The 15419-nt window shown below is 37.1% G+C and overlaps 3 protein-coding genes across 11 annotated transcripts in view; 1 reads left to right on the top strand and 2 right to left on the bottom strand.

The window, feature by feature from the left end:
• Nucleotides 1-15419, bottom strand: part of LOC105381835 (zwei Ig domain protein zig-8) — a 247608-nt gene that overhangs the window by 185574 nt on the left and 46615 nt on the right. For all 7 annotated transcript variants that reach the window (XM_048633322.1, XM_048633319.1, XM_048633320.1 and 4 more), the window contains exon 3: nt 7946-8112. In XM_048633322.1, the coding sequence (XP_048489279.1) occupies nt 7946-8112 (167 nt within the window). The remainder of the gene's footprint in view (nt 1-7945; nt 8113-15419) is intronic.
• LOC119690956 (putative nuclease HARBI1) lies at nt 1142-2354 on the top strand. The gene is made up of 2 exons (XM_048633318.1): nt 1142-1350; nt 1453-2354. The coding sequence occupies exons 1-2, from the start codon at nt 1142-1144 to the stop codon at nt 2315-2317; spliced, it is 1074 nt and encodes a 357-aa protein (XP_048489275.1). The 3' UTR covers nt 2318-2354.
• Nucleotides 2441-5594, bottom strand: LOC125491413. Of its 3 annotated transcripts, XM_048633314.1 has the most exons (8): nt 4952-5594; nt 4693-4860; nt 4215-4415; nt 4004-4099; nt 3734-3829; nt 3573-3638; nt 3142-3228; nt 2441-2974 (listed from the first exon to the last, which is right to left on the bottom strand). In XM_048633314.1, the coding sequence occupies exons 1-8, from the start codon at nt 5232-5234 to the stop codon at nt 2718-2720; spliced, it is 1254 nt and encodes a 417-aa protein (XP_048489271.1). In that variant the 5' UTR covers nt 5235-5594; the 3' UTR covers nt 2441-2717. The 3 variants fall into 3 exon arrangements, with proteins under 3 accessions (XP_048489271.1, XP_048489273.1, XP_048489272.1); XM_048633316.1 differs by lacking the exon at nt 3734-3829; XM_048633315.1 differs by lacking the exon at nt 4004-4099.

Raw genomic sequence — 15419 nt, 5'->3', positions numbered from 1 at the left:
CCCGCCCCGTCCCGGTCTCGATCACTTTCGCATTGACCATTGTCATGGAAACTACCGACGTATGAATTGCCACTGATTTTGTATCGGACGAGGGAACTATCCGAATACATCCAATAGATACCTGGAATCGAGTGAATACCTACGAATTGTTGAGAGAGTGGGGAAGTACTGCCGGGGTTCTACATAAATATTGAGTTCCGAGGAACACTCCTTGTTGGAGTTCTTCTTTGCCAATGGACCTAAGTATAGTTTTTATTACAGGACTAAACGGTGATCTTATTTGTGTTTCTTAAAAAAACACTTACTTACTATGCAAAAAAACATGGTGAATATTAGGATGTAAGACCATTAGCCCCATTATGAAAAAAACTATAATATGCTATCAAATCTGGTTTTGAAATGGGATTGTGGGAACTGTACTAAGTAAGTAACTATCTCATACCGTGCCACAGAATAATAACTAGTACCAGGTACAGAAGTGTATCTTCGCAATGGCTTGCAAAGAGATATGACTCCATCCCATAAGCAATAAGATCTAATTTAGATCGCGTTCCAGCCGCACACGTTTTTATTTACTTACCTACCTAATTATTTTTTTAGGGAATATGCGCCTTATTTCACTGGACTACGGTGCATAATAAGTTATACGTGGCTATACGCATTGAAAAAGAAGCCACCTTAGGGTTGCCTCAGCACCACATACAACAACGTTTACTAAGCAACGGACTGACTTTGTAAAAAGAATGTCATGTTTTAAAACAAAATTAATTTGAATTTGGAATACAAAGCTATTCCAAACTTTTTTTCTATTGGAAATAACAATAACAATTTCATAGTTAAGATATTTTGAAGTACATAAAATATGTATATATGAATCTAAGGGCGGCTTGCGTAACGTATGATAATTGTGTTTAAGGGTAAAATAAACACATTTAAGTTGTTAAATGCAATTAACGTCTTGCATAGCAAAAATTTTGTTCTTAAATACGTTTATCGAAGTGTCAAAGTTAAATACCCAAAATTGGCTGTTTAGCGCCGCTAAATACGTTTAGTGGCATTGTATCTGTCAAAAAAGTTAGGTTATAATTGAGAACAGTTGTGTTGTGTTTGTATCGAAAAACTATTAAGTATTTTGAAAAAAATGGATCTACGGGAATTGTTATCGGATGACGATGATGAAATCATAGCATACCTAACCAGGCCGGTTGTGGAGAGACAATTGTTTGCAAGAACAGATTTATTTAATACACTTTCGGAAGATAAATTTTTAAGAAGGTTTCGTTTGAAGAAAAATACTTGTATTTTTCTTTTAGAACAAATAAAATCACATCTAGAATACAACGTCGACAGGTAAGCAATCTCATGTTATTAATTACAGTGATGCTAAGTTGTACCTATCTAATTTATTTCCATTTCAACAAATAATATTTCCTGCTTTAAATTTTGTTTCAGAACCACTGCTGTGTCTCCTATGAATCAGATATTGTGCACATTAAGATTCTTTGCCACAGGGAGCCAGCTAATAACTTGTGGAGACATGATTGGCGTACATGAGTCCACAGCATGTCGCATAGTGCACCGCGTGACTCACGCAATAGCTTTACTGTACCCTGTATATATTAAATACCCCAGCACTCCGGAGGAACAACAGAAAGTGGCTGCAGAATTTTACAGGATTGCAAAATTTCCTAGAGTGAATGGCGCTATTGACTGCACTCATGTAAGAATAATATCTCCAGGAGGACAAAATGCAGAGCTGTATAGAAACCGAAAAGGTTACTTTTCTATTAATGTGCAATGTGTAGCTGCAGCAAACTTGACATTTGAAGATGTAGTAGCAAGGTGGCATGGATCAGCACATGATTCAAATATTTGGGATAACTGTGCATTAAAACGCAACTTTGTTCAAAAGAAATATGCTGATAAACTTTTACTTGGTGATAGCGGCTATGCACAAACAGGTTTCATGATGACTCCATTTCCAGATGGCACCCCGAATTCGAGGGGAGAAATCCTATACCAAGAGTCACAAATAAAAACCCGAAATGTGGTAGAAAGGGCTTTTGGAATATGGAAGAGACGGTTTCCCATATTATCACGGGGCATAAGTGTCCACCTGCATAGAGTGCCTGGTATAATTGTGGCAACTGCCGTTTTACACAATTTAGCAATAATGCAAAATGAAAATGTCCCACCAGTTGATCCCGAATATCCTGTTTTGGCAGAAGATTTAAATGAACATTTTCCACAACAACCAAGGGGAAATCGCAATATAGAAAGAAGACTGCTTGTTGAAAATTATTTTTCTTTATTATAAAACATTTATCATACAATAAATTTATCACAAATAAAAATTTTCTTTTAATAGAAATTCTATTCTACTAAGTTATTGCTCGATATTCCAAATAATAAACAGATTGGAAAATTCACACGTTTTCACAGTCAATAATCAATCACAGAGTAGGTAACAATCAACACATGGCATACTACTTGACAAGTACCTTACAAACGCATATCCCATAGGTCTAAACTGCCTTCCTAAGCTTGGACCATTTTCCACCACGCTGGTCTACTGTGGGTTGGTGGGTTCACATATCAAGATGTGCTAAATCTAGATATGTAGGTTTCCTCACGATGTTTTCCTTCACCGTAAAAGCAATGGTATTCTTATTCTGTAAAATAATGAAAGAAGGATCTAGGGCGGGAGAAGCGGGTGCTTACACGACTGAGCTACCACCGCTCTCAATCATAGATCCTTCTTTCTTTATTTTTAAATCGATTAGAAGGAGCTGCTTGGCACGCATTTCAGCATTAAACTGTTTCTCCAACAGCTTTTCTTCCAACTCAATTTCAAATAATTTTCTTTTATGCTCTGTCTCGATTTGACATAGTCTTTGTTGCTCCCTGACCAATTTAATTTTCTCCATGGCCAGGTCTTGAAAACTGTCATTGACTGTAGTTTTTTTCCTTGTATCTGAAAAATATATATATATTTTTTTAGATAGTTGCTAGAGGTGCAGTCTTAGCTCAATGGGTAACATGCCATTCTGGTTCGAAGCTATGATGTTAAGGATTTAAGGGAATATGGATAAATGTTAGATATTAATAAATTATCCTTGGAAACAGTTATGACATTCTTACCATTAGTCCTCATCAGCTCTGTAGGCTTCTTTTTCCTTAAAATTTCGGTTCTTGTAAGGTCCTTAAAATTTGGTGAGGTGTGTATTTCTGTAAAACAGGTACAGGTCTCATGTTATTTTGTTGTTAAGGCTTAAGTTATAAAAAAAACATTACATTAAGGGGAGGTCACACGAGCGTAATTTTGTGAGTTGTGATTCGCGCATTTTCGGTCGCGTAATATCTGCCGCATTCGGTTTCATAGAAAAATCCTATTTGATTCACACGGCGACGCAAAATTAGTTGTCTGCCGACTCACACGCACAATTCCGACAGAATTCTACCACTCACAAAATTACGCTCATGTGGCCTCACCCTAAGAGCTATAGGCATACACAGGCACTTTGAGACAGTATAATAAATGCTTAATTGAGATGATAATCATTTTCACTAACCATTTTCTTGCTTCATTGTATGTATGTCACTTGTTGATGGTTTACCCGAACCAGTTTCATGTTCATCTGAAAGTGAAGGGAAGTAAATGGTCTGTTAGTTTACATTTTATTTAGAATAAGGATTTGTAAATAAACTAGCAAAATATTGTATAAAAAATTACCTCTACTTGTTAATTTGGATTTGTTTGGCGTGGTGAGGACAGCAAGGTGGTCATCAATTATAATTTCGTTATAATTTACATAGTCCTTTATGGTATCTAGAACAAATAATTTGAACATATAAATATTCATGTAATTATTTAATTCAATTCCAATAAATACATTCATTTCAGATAAAAATGTAATTATTATTCACAACTTAAGCCAGTTAAACACTTACCATAGAATAAGGATTTGTAAATAAACTAGCAAAATATTGTATAAAAAATTACCTCTACTTGTTAATTTGGATTTGTTTGGCGTGGTGAGGACAGCAAGGTGGTCATCAATTATAATTTCATTATAATTTACATAGTCCTTTATGGTATCTAGAACAAATAATTTGAACATATAAATATTCATGTAATTATTTAATTCAATTCCAATAAATACATTCATTTCAGATAAAAATGTAATTATTATTCTAGCTAGTTAAACACTTACCACTAGTACCAGCTGAAACACTTTTCAAATTGTGCTCAATGGGAGTTCGTTGGTCCTCTTTTGGCAGAGATGCTTGGTACTGGGCCATTATATTTGCATCTCCATCATAAATGGTGAACAGACCATCCATTTGGGGTTCAATAAATTTTCTTAATTTATTTAAAGGTTCACCTTCATCATTAGGCGGTGGAGGTCCCCCACCTAGTAAAAAGAAAGTAAAATACAAATAAATAAGTATATTTACAGTGTTCTTGAGTATAGACCACAACTAGGCAAACACAGTACGGGACACCCTCCAGCTAAGTGGGTCGATGATCTGTAAAAAGTGTCTAGCTATTACTGGATGCAAATAACTTCTGTATGCATCCAGTGTAACAAGTGGTATTCCTAGGGAAAGGCTTATTACCTGCAGTGGACTATGTTTGGACACAATAACATCAACAGTAGTATTTGCCAAACCACAAAGTAAGTTTCATACCTGTTCCCATTATTACACTCTTCCGCTGAGTGTCTTCTTTTTTTAATTGTTTCTTTAGATTTTCGAAGCTATTTCTACAAACTTCAATTGGTTGATTCATGGTGGAAGAGATTTCTTCCCAATCCTCACCATGCTCTTCTACAGCATTTATCAAGTCTTTTCCGGAGTCTGAAATCAAGTGCTGTTATTAAAGCTATTGCGATTATACATACATAGGTGTGCATCAATTTAACATTAAAGTACATTCTAATTTACTAACCTTTCAACATCATTTTCGCTTCCGAGTGTTGTTTTTTAAATTTACTTTTAACATTTCTGTAGCATGAAATTAGATTTTCCACACTTCTTGGTGCGCCCTTAGAATTTGCATTAAAGTTCTCGGTAATTCTAGACCAGGCATTCTGCTTGTCTACCTGCCGCACCGAATCGGTTTTCTTGCATTCGATGATGCTGCAGAATGGTTGGACCGTGTTGAACAACAGGAATTGTTCCTCTTTCGTAAAATTAGGCCCGCGAGGGCGTGAGGCACTTTTACCACTCATTATCACACACTGAACTGAAATTTACGATAAGTTTTCAGGAGGAGACCAGAACCAGAACTTGTAGTGAAGTGTAGTGTCAAGTGAACTCAAGTGTCATTTAGTGACAGTGACAGTTAATTTCTGGCGGCATTTGTTTCTATTCACGCAATTTTTCGAGGTGTTTTTAAATGTTTAGATGAAAATATGCATAGAATGAAACGTAACACATGCTAAATACGTTTAGCTAAATTTCGACTTCAAATGAGCCGTGCAAGACAATACAAATTGTGTTTAGTATAAATACGTTTATTGAGATAAATGCGTTTAGCTAACTAAAATTAAAATATCTTTAAATAGGAAGTCACGCAAGCCGCCCTAAGTACCTAAAACATTTAATTTTGTAAAAACATGTTTTTTTTTCGTTATAATTTATATTATGATACAGAACGTGTTAGTTTCGTTAAGCACTAATCCCACTCAGTGCACATTTTATAATCGATTCATTAATACATTTTGAAGGTAGTTGTGTCTGTAAATTTAATACTTTAACGAAAACAAAATTGGAATAGACTTTGTTCAACATGGAGAAAAAAAGGGTTTGTAGTTCGGATTAATTTCATTTCAAATAAGGAACGTAGAAGAAATCAATAAAATACTTAGATTAGTTTTAACTGTCAGCATCATTGGTAATCTAAAAAAAAAATTTGGATCACGATCCGTATTTAAGCAATTAAATACGGCACAGTATTTTTTTGCTGCTTTTTTTCTTTTTATGTCCATTTTTCTATTCATAAATTTTAATAAATACCTAAATACGACATTTCAAACTAGTACGAAATAGGAACAAATAGCGCGCGCGTGTATCGTCTTCCGCTTGCGGCAGCCGACTAGATTCGCCCATTCGAAGCGGCAGGCGCCAGGCTGGCGCCTGCGCCGCCCATGCGCGGAGTGACACAGGCCTGACCGTGCTAAGAATATCCACATCCATTATGCAATAAGTTATTTATAAGTAATACCTAGCCTCGAACTAAGCCACACAGCATAACCTATCATAGGTATACTCGTATCTCCCAGTAACAACTCATCGTGTCTCGTACCCAGACTCTAACAAGATATTCCAGAAATCCACTCAAAATATATGTTTGTATGCAGATCCCGGGCCCTTTGCTCGAGGAGGCCATTCTCGTAATACCTACTCAGAACATCACATCGATCTCCAGATACTACATAGAGAGAGTGTGCTATGTATGTAAGTATATAATAGGTTCGTACATAATAGTAAGTATAAATGGCATTGAGGCAATGCATAGAGATCAAAGATAACTGCAACCAATGTATTTTCATGAAACAATGCAAGTCAAGGCAGTAGATTATTAAATTTTCATTTAATAAAGACACAATAGTAGCAAAAAGTGTGCTTTGAGGTCAGTTCCCGCTGCCCGCAGCCGGCTAGCCCGGGCCTGGGGGTTATACCACATTTACGATCGAGAGCTGCCATGCAATCAGTACGTTCAATACAACGAAGCGGAGTCGTGGCAGTGTCCGAATCTTAGTATTTTATAAGCTAGACTGACCCCCCTGGCTCGCGGCCAGAGCTGGCCAATCGCCTCCAACATCTAAAAGAGGAAATTTCGCGCCTTTCGGGAACCAAAGCGCCATGTCCCGCGTATAAATAATAATCTTACGCCATTCTTCATTGGAATTTCTATTGCTTGGCGCCTCTGTGTCTCAATTTCTCTTTATGGTACGAAAAAGTGAAATATGTTCATAATAATGATAATAAAATATTTCCATTGCGGAGTATGTAACCTGATATGTATCGTGCGCGTCAAAAGTTTTCGGAGAAATAAACTTCAGTATGATAAATCAGGGTACCCAGTATGTAGATGTAGTCGTGTAGCGCCACGGCGGGGGTCGTGAGGTGCTGTCGACAGCTCGTCGTCGCTCACTCGCTCACATTCAATGTCTTTTATCTGCTTCTTATATTTCTGTTAGCATCCTTCACGGCGACGTGTACTGACTGACGTGAATTGAAAAGGGCGCTCGTTTACAAAATGCCTTATCTTTTATATCTGTCGGTTTTTTTCACACGAAGTATACGCGCAAATCAGAGATACTTACGGTTTCTAAAAGGACAATCAGGGGAGGTTTGCTTTCAAATCACGTGCAGAGATGTTTTATTGGGCCATTAACGTGTGACAGCAAGTGATAAAGGTCACATACGCACGGATATCATATCTTTATGATACAGTTTAAGTGTTCCTCTTTTATAAAATACTTTACTTAGTAACAGATACAACTTAATGCACATCTGTGAAATGACAATTGATACATTAGGCTGTAGTGATTTTACACAATAGCTAAATATAAGAATAAGTACCGTTATGATTAGTAACTAAGCTATACACAATTTGAATACATAAGGTCATAAATCACTTTAACTATAACGTCACATTTACTACGTATTCGATTATGTAACGTTGTAATTTACAACCTTCTGTATCAATTATTATTGAACACTAGCTGTTCCCGTGAACTTCACTTCGCCTTAAAAAGTGGGAATTCCACGATAAAAAGTAGCCGTAATCCGGGTATCAGTATTATTGTATTATATAGGAGCCCGCGCACAAGGCTGCCACGTATTCCTATAATATATTTTAGTATCTGCTGCAACTTGACTGCCTAGTGTGCGGGGGCCTTAGAGTGGTAAGTAATAAAAAGCATCAGCTCACCGTTCTATTCCCGAGGTTGCGGACCCGGCAGCTGAGGTAGGCGGACTTGCCGACCAGCGCGGTGACGTTGCGCGGCGTGGCGGCGTCGAAGCTGGGGCTGAGCCGGCCCGCGCCGCCGCCCGGCAGCGCGTTCATCGACCCCGCGCCGCCCGCCACGTCGCAGTAGCCTGCGGAGTAAGGCAGCAATGAGAAAACACTGAAGTATCAAATCATCACATCACGACCCATCACGTCCTCACTGCTGGGGCTCGGGTCTCCTTCCAATGAAGGAAGGGATTTAGGCCTATAGCCCATCACACTGATGTATAGAATAGAATATGACTTTATTGGTCACCACAAATAGCAAAACATACAAAAAATACTTATAAACTACGAGCATTTAACAATAGGCGGCGATATCGCTAAGAGCGATCACTTACAGGCAACCAAAAATCAAAATTTGAAAATAATATAAGTATTTCCATTTCTGAAGTGCACGGCACTGGCAGAGTTGCCAATGATTCTACAATTACAATTCTAGACTAGGGTTATTTTTTTACTGAATTGCATAGCAGTAAGAGGCGCAGGGCGCGCCCGCAGGGGCAGCGTGTCCACATCCACAATAACTTAGCAGCCCGGCTGATTGCAGTCATGTACCTCATTTCACAAAATGACAATTTAAACTCTCAATTAATTCCACGTGACAAATGGACGAGGTTGAACAACACAAAAATTCACAGGTTTTTGTGATTTACGAATGAATGGAAATTAATTATTCATAATGTTTCATGTTTAATATTAATTTAGCGAACACAGAGCGAAATACCGTGTGCTCTCCATATTTGAAACGTAAATTATCCGGCTTAATTACTGAGTAAATATTATTTTGTTCTTTTAAAGTACCGACAGATCCCGAAATGAACTCACTGTTTACAAATCTGCCCTTTTTATACTCGTCTAATTTCCTTTCATTATTACTTTGAGTACTTGCGTCGATAAATTCCAAACAAACCAAAAATATATAGCTGTTCACTTTTGTAGATAGATGGATATTACAATTCATTACCTCATGATTGTTTTACTAATTAATGCGATTATTCCCTTATTTTCAGTTCTTATTATTCTATTAAATACATATGTAACAAATCGCTGAGAGCTAATTGTGTAATACAATATTTACAGCCTATGACTATATCGAGTTGAATTACAGTAAAAAAACATTCCTTGTAATAAGCATAGGTATGTATAGCGCTAAGTTTATACGACATTAACGTAAGTATCTCACTTATCTTAAACTTTGCTCTGAAATCCCTCGTTATATGTAGATGCCTGCAAAGTGTTAAACAGGCACTGTTTGTTTATTCAAGATCTAAATAACGCTTACCAAGCCCCAAACTAAAATAATCCTTATTGTTAATATACGACAAAGGATATTTCTAAAGGATATTAAACATCCCTTTACAAACCTAAAGCTATCTTTTGTACGGAACAAATTTGGCGACAGTCTTAATTTGTGCCGCAAGTAAAATTAATCTTATTCACTAATATATAAGAGTGTTAATAGCTTTGTTTATTGCCGTTGGTGACGTCAGCGGGGCCCGACTTTGACCCATTACGAATTTAATCCAAACAAATCGTTCTTCCTCGGATATTTTCCATTAGATAAATAATTACTGTTTTATTTGTCGAAGGAGCCAAAGATAAACAAGGTCTTTAATAATGAGTAAAAAATAGTCCTACCAGTTCTCGTGCTATTTTACTGTTGAAATAATACAAACAAAATCATCAAAATGGAGACATCAAAGAGTTTTCACAATTAGTGAGTGAACCAAACATGATTTGTTTAAACAGTCCGCCACGTGATTAGCCACGGATCTCTAAAAAACTTTCAACAGAAACAAATCTACGGCCCGTCTTCACAACATCATTACTAAATCTTTCATCCACCAATTCGTCTCGTCGTTACGGTTCTGTTTTTGTACAACTTCTTGTCTCTCGGTACTATTTTTGTGAGCATCTGTTTCTGTCATCAGCCCACACCATCCCATACTTTGTGTATTGGAAATATAATGGACGACGTGGTTTAAACTTGACCTAATTATTTCACTTTCAGAATTGAACTGCAAATTATAATTTTAACACATCTAAACCATATTCTCAATAATTCCAATGCCTGGAGAAAGGTCATAAAATACGTATGATAAAAATTATACCATTACTCTTTGAAAATGTGTTGTATAATGATTATTATGATTTTTTTCGCCTTATAATATGGTGAATCGGGCACTCAAACAGTGGTAAATAAACAACGTCTCCCAGTTCACGACACTGGCTGTGAGTTGACGGCAATATATGAAACTGCACACCATGCCCGACACATTTACCCCGAAAACCTTCTTTAGCGTAAATAAAGTACAAAAATACAGAATGTCGTTGTTGACAATGATTTATACCAGGCTAACTCACATTTCGCACGAGATCTTATAACAAAACTTTACCATTTTGTTCCAAGTCAAAAAAAATACATGCAAAATGGAATTTATTTATTTGTTCTCATGACATTTGTAGGTCTTTAATAACTAAAACCGGCCAAGTGCGAGTCGGGCTCGCGCACAAAGGGTTCCGTTTACAGTTAAATCAACCTATCTCAAAAACTATAAGAGATACTTTGATCAAACCAAAAATCGTTGAAAGAGTTAATTAGCATGCATCACCTCTATTTTTTTTAGAATTTTATACCCCGTAGTTATAAAAATAGTGGGGGGGGGACATACTTTTTACGACTTTGAGAGCTGATATCTTGATATCAGTTTAGAAAACTTTATATCATTTTAAAAGACCTTTCCATTGATACCCCACACGGGTATGTACATCGAAAAAAAAAAATTCATCCCTCAGTTACATGTATGGGGGGCCCCACCCCCAATTCTTTTTTTTACTATTTAGTGTCATATTTTTGTAGCGGTTCATACAACACATATTCCCATCAAATTTCATCACTGTAGTACTTATAGTTTCCGAGTAAATCGGCTGTGACAGACGGACAGACGGACAGACGGACAGACGGACATGACGAAACTATAAGGGTTCCGTTTTTGCCATTTTGGCTACGGAACCCTAAAAAATGGTTTCGTTCACCATGGAAAGGTGCGATAAGATTTATTTTAAATACATAAATGAGACTCGGGGCTTTATATTATCACGATATAATAATACTCTCACATTCGTATGAAGAAAATTATCTATCTATACCACACACCGCCGTACTAGACTATGGCCCCAATTTATAATTTTCATTTCCAGCAATGCAACTATCTATACACAAAGATATTATGCAACATAACACTGCCTCATCGAGGTTGCAAGCATAGACACGACGTACAAACAAACACGTTCGCATTTATAATAGTAAGTTACATGGATGATATTTTATTATTAGTTCACAACGAGTAAATGTGTCGTCATGACGCGGGACAGACAAATAACAAGCCATTAGTTCGGGAACGCAATCTCATAAGTGATTCCACGAACACTATCTCACTCCGAGACACACACGTGCCGTATGGATACAATACACACAAGGAATAGGCATTAGTTTGTCTCAGAAACAAATACAATAAGTACACGAAGAGCCAGATATTGGTAAAGCACAACTTATGTACTGAGAAAAAATTTCGTATTGGAAATAACCACGTATGTATAAGAATACATATTCTTCAGGAAAAATCATTGTTAAAACATCATTTAGGTAATTTGTGATAATTGAATAACACTTAAATGTGTTATTTGATATGGCGGCGTGTATCGTAATTATTGTATGATTAGCCACCTCCAGGCATACATTAGACACGCGTGGGCTGCAATAGCTGCATTATAATTACTGATATAATACACCTGGTCATTGACTGTTGATGCGATGACGGGGTCATTGTGATGTGATTATGATAGGGGATGCGGGGGCATTGTAGTAGGCACTCGGCTTGTCTTGTTAAACCAAGATGGCATCCGAAGTTAGCATTGCATATTTGTAAACGTGCACATTGGTATATACATTTAAACATACATATGCTCACGACGGTATTCCCCGAGGGTGTAATTAGAGGCGACTGAATCAAAAACACTGGTAGCAAACCATAACGTATGATGATTTAAACACTGTCGGGTTGATGATTTAATTATTTAAAAGTTATATTTGAATTCATCAAGTGTGGGATTATTGTGGGAGACGCCACACTTGGTATTTTTAAAAGCATTAGCATACATTATTACTTAATAAAATTTACATATTTACTGTGCATCTAACACGTTCCTGTCGGGTTTTTGCGCGTCCCACATAAAAGTTATTTTTAGAAAATAAATCTTATAAGTACCATATTTATAGCACTAAAAAAGAAGGTCTGAAAAACCTGACTTTTAGAAATGAAAACTCCTAGTACGGCGCTTAGCATTTTCATCTTGCTACGCCGCGCCGTAGCACCAAGATCTTGCTACGCCGTATGTGCGTAGTAGTTATGATAAATGGTTAAATACTATTTTTTTATGTTTGGTTATTTAGGTTTCGAATTATTTAAGGTTTTATGTTGACATGTTTTTTGTGTGTTACATCGTTTGGTAAAAGGTTGTAACTATGAAAAAACCGTCGAGTACCGAAGTATCAACCTCGCTGTTCGCTCAACCTGTTTATTAATTCCAGCGCAGAGGCGCCCAAACTATTCGGAGATTGCCTCCGCGTCCTAACTGATCACTGCTTCAAAACTAATAATAATATCAAATGTGTAAAGCAGGTTTTATAAGATGATGTTAAAAAGTTAATAATTTTAATTATGCAATATGAAAATAAACTATATTCATGGAGGAAGGTAGAATTTAGTAGACGTACGTACATCGACACAAATATTATCACTCGACATGACACAAGTACAAATCACACCCATAAACAACCATTTCTATGATGTTTTCCAATTTATCAGTGAAATATACGAATTAAGGATAAGTCCGCATATACTAGTAACTCGAATGATCTGTACCTGTAATTTGTAAAATACTGTTTTTGTTCGTGTGCAATAAAGTGTTTTTATAATAATAATTATATTCTTTCAAATATTACATGATATGCTCGTGTACACAAACATAATATATATGACTATCAAGTTGTTTAAAATACCGAATGATCAGTGCGGACAGTGAAGCGGTTGAGATTGCACGGCGGAGCGGAGCGCGGGCGGCGGCGGCGGCGCGGCGCAGGATATTAAACCAAAACTCAGTTGGAACACTGCGGGATTTATTATCCTCTAATTAATATTTACCTGTTCGCAAACGGACAGACAAACTTCGTGTTTGCTATGATTGCGGGCGAAGTTGCGAGCTAGTTGCCCCGCCCGCCCCCGCCGCGGCGGTAACTAGTTGAGCTAGGCTATTTGATTGTTTCAATGGAATTCGTTAGCCACATTTTGTTATTGCTTAGGTATGGGGATTTTAGATACACAGGAACTAGGAAGGTCTTCCAAGGACAGGTTCCCATCATTAGGTATGCCAGGAAGGGAAAGGACAAGTTTTGTATCACTCATAGACCTGTGTATGTTGATGGGTAGTTAGTTGAAACCGATTCGATATACCTATTATCGCGAGCGTTCTGCAGAAGCCAGGCGAGTGTTAGCCGTGATTACGGTTCTGGTAGCGTGATTGGCCGAGCAAAGAGGCTTCTGCCAGAAAGGTGCTCACGGCTACCTACAGATTATTATTTGCAGCTTCACCGGAAGCGCTAGATTAATGTTTACTCCACGGTTCTACCCTGTGATTGCGGCGGCGGCGGGGCGGTGGGGCGGCGGGGCGGCGGCGGAGCGGGCGGGGAGCGGCAGTTATTAATCTCAATCCAACACTGTTTAGTTTGTCCATCACCTTTGAAAGTGTAGATAATCACAAAATGAGTAGTGGGCTCCATAACTACTATTTTGTGCACCAATTATTTACTTTAAGTGATTACGCCTACAAGAAACTTTTAACTTTGTTTATCTGTAACAGTTTTCGAAAACAATTCTATCCGAAATCTTCACGTTTGTTTCCCGAATGAAACTATTCGTCAAACATAAATCCCAAAAAACACGGTACAAATCAGAGTAATGTTCGCGAAGTGGCAATATTATGTATGTTTGATGTTTTCGCCATTTGTTTTCGTCGTTGCGATGAAAACAAGGAAAATAAATGTCGCGATACAATCTTCGTAATGCCATTATCTTAACTCAGCGGGGACCGGCGCCGAGATATCATCTATTAAACAATATAATTTAATCGTCTCTATTGTTAGTTTGCTAGTGAAAACATCGCCTAATTTAATTAAAAACTTTGTAACCTACTCTTTTTTGAAATGGTTCAATTTCTTCCTAGCTTGTAGGTACTTATCAACATTCTGCAATCAGCCCTGCACCGATATCTCATATCATATGAATTTATAAAGATATTTCGCAATACGTATTAGGTACACACTACACATACCCTATAATATTCCAGCATGGAACATAGTTTGTATAATAGGTGAGGTAAGCAGTGGGCAATTGTTGACTGAATAAGAATGATGTTATATTCGTAACGATTTTTTTAAAATGAACATTTCACCTAAATTGCCGCTCGTTTCTATATTAGATAAATAATGCATAGTATGTACAAACTGTATCTTATATCAGTTTCAAATTACGTCGCGCAACTCTCCTGTGTCGCTGAGAAACGCTACAACACACACACAACACAAACACACAACACAAACATTTTAAAGTGATCGCTTCGATGACGCAGTTCACGCCAATTTCGACTCTACCGACCATAATTGTTGTTTGAAGAAGAGCTGCGTTTCGTTTGCCGAATTCATTTGAAACGATGTTTGTTCTGCTGTTTTTGACTTGATGTTGTTTATTATAAAAGTCTGTTTTGATTGGAAAATAGACATGATGTTCATTGCCACGCCATAATATCTAGGTATTTGTCCTTAGAGTTAGTATTTGGCGGTGCAAAAAGGAGGAGCATCAGCTATAGATAAACTCACGTCTTAACAATCTACGAGTATACCCCATTAATAAATGTTCCATCAACACATACATTAACCGTATAAGAAAACTGGGTAAAACCAATTGCTTTTGAATAAAAAAGCGTACATATGTGTTTAATGCTGCCATTGAATCTCTGCAAAGTTTAAATTAACATAGATATTTAATTGAAAATAAAATGAAATGATGAAAATTATTATAATTTCATGCACAATAATATTTTAACGTACGTGCGTCAACGCAATTAGACACGAGACGAGAGCAAAGACTCCAGCAGTGCGAAGACAATCAGAAGATCGTCTTACAACACTTTAATTGCAGCAAACGAAACCCTCTCTTATTGCTGAACACTCGCTTTACTACAAAGAGCAAGTTTGTAGGCGCTATTCCAATTATAGCACGCTTTGTTGTGGAGACATAAATTAATAAGCAAATGTAGATCAGAGAAGTGATACCGG

This window comes from Plutella xylostella, chromosome 5, assembly GCF_932276165.1.
Source record: "Plutella xylostella chromosome 5, ilPluXylo3.1, whole genome shotgun sequence".
NCBI lineage: Eukaryota > Metazoa > Arthropoda > Insecta > Lepidoptera > Plutellidae > Plutella > Plutella xylostella.
Note: the sequence above shows the minus strand (reverse complement) of the source record. Positions and strands in the feature narration are given on the sequence as shown.